Below are 8,743 nucleotides of genomic sequence, written 5' to 3' on the forward strand. Positions count from 1 at the left end.
TGAGCGCGCGCCCCCTACAGAAAAAAGTCTTGAGAATTATTCCCCCGGAAAACGCGCGGGGGGGGGGGCGAAGACGGAACGGCAGCTGTGTTTTATTTGTCATCTAGTTAAGATATAAAATTGCGCAATGACACCGAAGTCATGTTCCCGTTGCAAGCTTCTGCGCGTTACAAATGATCGTGAGCCGGGAGAAACAAGTGCGAACAGCAGGTAATGCTTTAAAAGACAAATATTTTTCCATCGACGGATGCAAATTCCCATATTCTCTGCAATGAGAGCACAACGTCTCTTGTCTCCGCAGAGGATTTTGTCTATTTGTCTCTCGGAGGATTACTTCCAGAAAAAAAAAAATGGAGTTCTATTAAGCCAGCAAGATTTGGATGGAGGTCCGGACAAGAAAAAGGCCTTACAGAGGTTACAACGAGATTGAAGTCTCGCACCTTTCTCTTTGCTGAGCTGTGCTGCTGAATTTTATCATGTTAAGTGATTTTGTGCTTCAACGAGCCTTCAAATACCTTTCTCTATTGGTGCAAATGCTGCCTTCTGCCCTTCCCTCCAGTGTTGTGCGCTGGTGTCCTCAAACAGCCTTGTAGTGTGGGAACAAAGAGAGGGTGTCTGACCAGAGAGTGAGCATGTCTGACCAGAGAGTGGGCATGTCTGACCAGAGAGTGGGCATATCTGATCAGAGAGTGGGCATATCTGATCAGGGAGTGGGCATATCTGACCAAAGAGTGGGCATGTCTGACCAAAGAGTGGGCATGTCTTACCAGAGACTGGGCATATCTTATCAGGGAGTGGGCATGTCTGACCAGAGAGTGGGCATGTCTGACCAGAGAGTGGGCATATCTGATCAGGGAGTGGGCATGCCTGACCAGAGAGTGGGCATATCTGATCAGGGAGTGGGCATGTCTTACCAGAGAAGAGTGGGCATATCTGATCAGAGAGTGGGCATGTCTCACCAGAGAGGGGGCATGTCTCACCAGAGAGTGGGCATGTCTGACTAGAGAGTGGGCATATCTGATCAGGGAGTGGGCATGTTTGACCAGAGAGTGGGCATATCTGATCAGGGAGTGGGCATGTCTTACCAGAGAGTGGGCATATCTGATCAGAGAGGGGGCATGTCTCACCAGAGAGGGGGCATGTCTCACCAGAGAGGGGGCATGTCTCACCAGAGAGTGGGCATATCTGATCAGGGAGTGGGCATGTTTGACCAGAGAGTGGGCATGTCTGATCAGAGAGTGAGCTTGTCTGGCCAGAGAGTGGGCATATCTGATCAGGGATTGAGCATGTCTGACCAGACAGTGGGCATGTCTGGCCAGAGAGTGAGCATGTCTGACCAGAGAGTGGGCATGTCTGACCAGAGAGTGAGCATGTCTGACCAGAGAGTGGGTGTGCCTGACCAGAGAGTGGGTGTGCCTGGCCAGAGAGTGGGCATGTCTGATCAGAGAGTGAACGTGCTGGACCAAGTCTTTCAGAATAATAAGTGCACTGGGCATTGGACTGCTCAGTTGTATTTAGTATGCACAGCTGCTATGCCGGGAAAGTGGAAATAAGACTAAGACAAGGAATAAGTGCAAGGTATATTTGATGGAATATATATTTCTGTGGCTTTATTTTGGCTTTAAAGCAGAACTGTAGCCAGGCTATGGACCTTCACATATTCCTCACAGGCAGTAAATACACTTTAAAATAATCCTTCACTGACCTCCGTAGCTGCAGTCACTGTGGGGGAAAAAACAACACCTTTAAGGTTTTACATTCTCTTCTTTTTCTAAACTCCCCGCCCACAGGCAAACATCTTATTCATCTCTAATATAGATACAGAGCAGGAGGGAGAGCAGAATACTGAGACCAGGATGGAAGAACTTTACTGCTTGCATAGTAAACTTTGAGGGCGAATTGCTCCTCACCAGGGATGCACTGACACCGTTACTAGTACTCTGTGCCGATACCCAAATGCTCAGATACCTTCGCTGATACCAGAACTTCCGGTGAGAGAAAAATTTTCTCTGACCTGCAGTGCCATAAGAGAACATGGACCTGGCTTCCTGGGAAATCAGGAAGCGGGTCACCACCCGACTTCCTGATTGCCTGGGAAGCCGGCTTTATGCCAGTGGAAGCACCGGTATCGGTACTCGATAACAAAAAAAACCAGTATCGGTGCATCCCTACTCCTCACCATTATGATTTGGTTGAGGGGTTGAGTGGAGGGTTAGGATTTGGTTTTGGGGTTACCTTAAGGGCAGGATTTTGGATTAGGGGTTGCGTTGAAGGTTAGGGTTAGGTTTAAGATTTGCATTAAAGGAGAACTATGACGGGGGGGGGGGGCGATTACAGCTGGCTCTGCCTCTAGATAGGCAGAGCCAGCTGTCAGTCATGAAAAGACCTAACCCCATAGGTCTCCTTTAAGGGCTAGGATTTGGTTTAGGACTTACATTGAGGGCAGGACTTTGGCTTAGGGGTTGCGTTGAAGGTTAGGGTTAGGTTTAAGATTTGCATTAAAGGAGAACTATGACGGGGGGGGGGGGCGATTACAGCTGGCTCTGCCTCTAGATAGGCAGAGCCAGCTGTCAGTCATGAAAAGACCTAACCCCATAGTTCTCCTTTAAGGGCTAGGATTTGGTTTAGGACTTACATTGAGGGCAGGACTTTGGCTTAGGGGTTGCGTTGAAGGTTAGGGTTAGGTTTAAGATTTGCATTGAGGGTTAGGGTTTGGTTCAGGACTTACATTGAGGGCAGGACTTTGGATTAGGGGTGGTGTTGAGGATTTGTTTGGTTTCGGGGTTACATTAAAGGTTAACGTTTGATTTAGGTGTTACTTTGCGAGTATTTGGATCCACCATGTGTGGATTGAGGAAGGATGGATGGAGGGTGATTGCTCATTTGCATGCATTTGGGTGCATTGGTAGAGAAGGGGTTAACAAGAGACAAGGAGGGGAGGCTATTCATTAGTTACATATGTGAGGAGGAGAAATGGAACTATTTCAATGTTTTCTTTGTAATCTCTCTTCATCTCTATGGATAAGCCGTTTGAAACATGTTGGAGTTGGAGGAGCCTGTGTTTGTTTACAGCATGATATGATTTGGAGAATAAACATTGTCCAGCTTGTGATACCGGTCGTCTGTGCGGCAATTGTGTCTGTGAGAACCAGTATCAGAGCCCATTCACACCAGGCCTCCCTTAAAAGGGTGGTTTTGGGATTTTTAAAATGCGTTTCAGAGCCGAAATGCAATTAAAAACGCCCAAAACTGCGCTAATCAGCGTGGCAAAAATAGTGCAGGGAGCAGTTCAGGCGGGGGGTGGTGGTTCGAAACGCACGGACCCGCGTGGTTGCATGAACGGTACCTATAGCAACGTAAGGGATCGTTCATGTCGGCTGATCCATGCCGAAACGCCGAGGCGTGAACGGGGTCTGAAGCGGCAGCGTGGTTTTCTTGCACCGACAAGAGGGATGGGGCCGTGTGACCACAGGACATGGAATATGAGCGGTGGCTGCTTTGTGAGTTTTATTTGGGGTTACGGGTTATATTATACATGAGAATCTGGTTTAGAAGTTACATTCATGGCTAAGATTTGGTTTTCAGGTTACGCTGAGGATCAACCTTTGACCCAGGTGAGGATTTGATCTAGACATTTCTTTAAGGGTGAGAATTTGCTTTAAGGGTTACTTTGAGGGTTACAATTTGATTTAGCGATTATGCCGAAGGCCAGGGTTTGGTTTAAGGATTACATTTAGGGTAAGACTTTGTATTAGGGGTTACATTGAGTGTATGATTTTGGATTAGGGGTTACATTGAGGGTAAGACTTTGGATTAGGGGTTACATTGAGGGTAAGACTTTGGATAAGGGGGTTACATTGAGGGTAAGACTTTGGATTAGGGGTTACATTGAGGGTAAGACTTTGGATTAGGGGGTTACATTGAGGGTAAGACTTTGGATTAGGGGGTTACATTGAGGGTAAGACTTTGGATTAGGGGGTTACATTGAGGGTAAGACTTTGGATTAGGGGGTTACATTGAGGGTAAGACTTTGGATTAGGGGGTTACATTGAGGGTAAGACTTTGGATTAGGGGGTTACATTGAGGGTAAGACTTTGGATTAGGGGGTTACATTGAGGGTAAGACTTTGGATTAGGGGGTTACATTGAGGGTAAGACTTTGGATTAGGGGGTTACATTGAGGGTAAGACTTTGGATTAGGGGGTTACATTGAGGGTAAGACTTTGGATTAGGGGGTTACATTGAGGGTAAGACTTTGGATTAGGGGGTTACATTGAGGGTAAGACTTTGGATTAGGGGGTTACATTGAGGGTAAGACTTTGGATTAGGGGGTTACATTGAGGGTAAGACTTTGGATTAGGGGGTTACATTGAGGGTAAGACTTTGGATTAGGGGGTTACATTGAGGGTAAGACTTTGGATTAGGGGGTTACATTGAGGGTAAGACTTTGGATTAGGGGGTTACATTGAGGGTAAGACTTTGGATTAGGGGGTTACATTGAGGGTAAGACTTTGGATTAGGGGGTTACATTGAGGGTAAGACTTTGGATTAGGGGGTTACATTGAGGGTAAGACTTTGGATTAGGGGGTTACATTGAGGGTAAGACTTTGGATTAGGGGGTTACATTGAGGGTAAGACTTTGGATTAGGGGGTTACATTGAGGGTAAGACTTTGGATTAGGGGGTTACATTGAGGGTAAGACTTTGGATTAGGGGGTTACATTGAGGGTAAGACTTTGGATTAGGGGGTTACATTGAGGGTAAGACTTTGGATTAGGGGGTTACATTGAGGGTAAGACTTTGGATTAGGGGGTTACATTGAGGGTAAGACTTTGGATTAGGGGGTTACATTGAGGGTAAGACTTTGGATTAGGGGGTTACATTGAGGGTAAGACTTTGGATTAGGGGGTTACATTGAGGGTAAGACTTTGGATTAGGGGGTTACATTGAGGGTAAGACTTTGGATTAGGGGGTTACATTGAGGGTAAGACTTTGGATTAGGGGGTTACATTGAGGGTAAGACTTTGGATTAGGGGTTACATTGAGGGTAAGACTTTGGATTAGGGGTTACAATGAGGGTAAGACTTTGGATTAGGGGGTTACATTGAGGGTAAGACTTTGGATTAGGGGTTGCGTTACATTATAAAGTAGGCATTATTCACGTTAAGGGTTAGGATTTGGTATAGGGGTTCCATTAAGGGTTAGCATTTGGTTTAGAGGTTATGTCAAAGGTGGGGATTTGATTTAGGTATAACTTTGAGGGTGAGGGTTTCGGGGGTTACTTTGAGGGTTATGATTTGGTTTAGGGTTTACATTTAAGGTCAGCAAATGTCAGGAAACAGGGGGTGTTTCCTCTGCCCGGGGACCACGGGCACGGCGCAGGGCACGGGTTCCCCTCCGGCCTGGTAGAACTCCTGGTGCCCGGGCTGCGGGTGTGCATGTCGCGCGGCGGGTGCACATGCGCAGTATGCAGGCTGTGCGCGCATCCCCGGAAGCGTGCGCGTAGCGCTCCTGCGCCATTAGGGCCATCAGGTGTGGGCCTTGCTGGAGGAGGTTCCCAGCACACACCTTCCATCTCTCTCGCCTGCCATTGGTTCCTGGGTAGGGAAGCCTCCTGGTTGCCTCGGTGACCGGGGGGTGGTCTTACCTCCCCAGGCTATAAAACCTGGCCTGAGCTCTGGCTTATTCCACCTTATGGTGAACACCTAGCCTCTCTGTTGATCCTGTTGTTACCTGTTGCCCCTTTCGTTGTACTTCCTGATTGCTGAACCTTGGTCTATCGCCTCTGAACCATCGCTGCCCGCCTCGACCCGGACTGGACTTTGACTACTCTCTTGGGTTGCCCCTAAATTGTACTTTGCTTCTGGATTTATCAGCCACTTCCTGCCAGTGGGTTCCTTACCACCCTACTAGTTCGCTGGTACGTCTGACAGCAAATGACTGCTACATTTTCTGAGAAATAACAGTTTCTGGTGTAGCAATTATGACTTTTTCTAATAAAAACATTTGTGTGGAAATATCTGGGGCTCTAACTTCCACACTCAAAAAAACACCAAGCCGGTTTTCAGTAGCTGAACCTTACATATAGATGTTTCTGAGGGAGTGCAGGGGTTAAAACCAACAAAGACCAGGAGTTCAAGCAGAAGTTTCATGCCACACTTTCTTTAGAAGTTTGTGTTGTTTATTTTTTGTGACATTAGATTTCTGAAGCGTCAGTGCTTCTTAATCCCTTAAGAGGATAAACGGGGAGATGAGGAGATTTTTGGCTTTCAAGCTTCAACTCGATCGGACATCTGTTTTTTGTTTTTTTTAAATCTAATTCTGCTTCTCTGGATGAATCGTTAAATCTGCTGGAGGCCCCTCTACAGGGGTCCATCATCCCACATTATTAATGCTAAGGATGTAAAACTGCAGAGAGATCTGCAGAAAGTTTTGGATTAAACATCACATAACTAATGTGTGCAAAGGCATGGTGGAATTAGGAGAACGCTGCCCAGTTGTGCACAAAGCCAGCTCCATAAAGACATGGTGTGACCAGTTCTGTGAAGACCCTTTGCTGTTCCACCATGACTGACCCCTGTGCACAAAGCCAGCTGCATAAAGTCATGGTGTGACCAGTTTGGTGAAGACCATTATCTGGTCCACCATGACTGACCCCTATGCACAAAGCCAGTTCCATAAAGTCATGGTGTGACCAGTTCTGTGAAGACCCTTTGCTGTTCCACCATGACTGACCCCTGTGCACAAAGCCAGCTCCATAAAGACATGGTGTGACTAGTTCTGTGAAGACCCTTTTCTGTTCCACCATGACTGACCCCTGTGCACAAAGCCAGCTCCATAAAGACATGGTGTGACCAGTTCTGTGAAGACCCTTTGCTGTTCCACCATGACTGACCCCTGTGCACAAAGCCAGCTGCATAAAGTCATGGTGTGACCAGTTTGGTGAAGACCATTATCTGGTCCACCATGACTGACCCCTGTGCACAAAGCCAGTTCCATAAAGTCATGGTGTGACCAGTTCTGTGAAGACCCTTTGCTGTTCCACCATGACTGACCCCTGTGCACAAAGCCAGCTCCATAAAGACATGGTGTGACTAGTTCTGTGAAGACCCTTTTCTGTTCCACCATGACTGACCCCTGTGCACAAAGCCAGCTCCATAAAGACATGGTGTGACCAGTTCTGTGAAGACCCTTTGCTGTTCCACCATGACTGACCCCTATGCACAAAGCCAGCTGCATAAAGTCATGGTGTGACCAGTTCGGTGAAGACCCTTATCTGGTCCACCATGACTGACCCCTGTGCACAAAGCCAGCTCCATAAAGTCATGGTGTGACCAGTTCTGTGAAGACCCTTTGCTGTTCCACCATGACTGACCCCTGTGCACAAAGCCAGCTCCATAAAGTCATGGTTGGACCAGTTTGGTGAAGACCCTTATCTGTTCCACTATGACTGACCCCTGTGCACAAAGCCAGCTCCAAAAAGACATAGTGTGACCAGGGTGGTTTGGAGGAACTTGAATGTCCTGCACAGAGCCCTGACCTCAACCCTACTGAACACCTTTGGAATGAATTGGATGATTGTGAGCCTGGTCTTCTCATCCAACATCAGTACTTGACCCCACAAATGGGACAAATTCCCACAGACACAGACAGACTGCAAAATCTTCAGGAATGTCCTCCCAGAAGAGTGCTGGCTGCTATAGCTGTAGAGAGGAAACAATTCCATTTAAGTGTCCAGGCTCCAACAAGACATGGTGTGACCATCTTGGTGTGGAGGAACTGGGGTCTCCTGCTCAGAACCCTGACCTCAACCCTACTGAACACCTTTGGGATGAATTGGAACGCCGATTGAGAGCCAGATCTTCTCATCCAACATTAATACTTGTGGAAAGCCCTCCAAGAAGAGTAGAGGCTGATTTAGATACAAAGGGGGCAAATATTAATGGCCATGGTTTTGGAATGGGATGAGTGAAAACACTGATTGTGAGCCAGGTCTTCTCATCCAACATCAGTACCTGACCTGAGAAATGCTCTCTTGGATAACTGAGCACAAATTCCCACAGACACAATCTACAATCATGCAGAAAACCTTCTCAGAAGAGTGGAGGATGTTGTAGTCATAAAGGGAGGCCAACTCCATATTAATGGCCATGATTTTGGATGGGATGTCCAACAAGCTCACATAGGTTTAATGGTCAGGGGCCCAATAACTTTTGACCACTTAGTATAGCGTCTGAGCGACCCGGAAGTACAGCGGGAGTGTTACTAATGTAAATGATAAAATTTGCCAGCATGATGGGGGTGTTGCTCTTCAGGAAATGCAATGTATAACTGATGGTAGGTTTTCCTGTGCCCGGAGTTGGGCTTTAACCCGCCGCTAACTTTTTCTTCATTGTGCTGCTACAAATGTGGCTTCTGACACTGAGGTATGGCAGACAGAGCCTCGGCGTAATAACCCATAATAACAGACAAGTGGTATAAATCGTCTTCCTGTAATACATCTCAATGGAGTTCTTTTTTTTGTTTGTTTTGTCTGAAACCGGCTTATTGAATTTCTATTGATTCCCCCCCAAACTTCCCTGAGCTTCCCGCATACCACACGAAGAGGAGAGAAGGATTTATCGTGTATCATCTCCACTTCGTACACAGGAAGACAATTATGTTTCAGTCGATGGGGGAATTTGTTTCACCGCAGTGGGGACATAAAAGGGGCGCGTTGTTACAGGAACTCCCTGGGAGGCGGCT

General features: G+C 47.1%; 1 protein-coding gene across 1 annotated transcript in view; it reads right to left on the reverse strand.

Annotated features, from left to right (window-relative positions):
- Positions 1-8,743, reverse strand: part of LOC108796840 (brain-specific angiogenesis inhibitor 1-like) — a 368,891-nt gene that overhangs the window by 91,322 nt on the left and 268,826 nt on the right. Inside the window, exon 28 of the mRNA XM_018568381.1 lies at positions 915-1,059. Within this exon, the coding sequence (XP_018423883.1) occupies positions 915-1,059 (145 nt within the window). The remainder of the gene's footprint in view (positions 1-914; positions 1,060-8,743) is intronic.

Source organism: Nanorana parkeri, unplaced genomic scaffold, assembly GCF_000935625.1.
Source record: "Nanorana parkeri isolate BGI_ZX_2015 unplaced genomic scaffold, ASM93562v1 scaffold1180, whole genome shotgun sequence".
NCBI lineage: Eukaryota > Metazoa > Chordata > Amphibia > Anura > Dicroglossidae > Nanorana > Nanorana parkeri.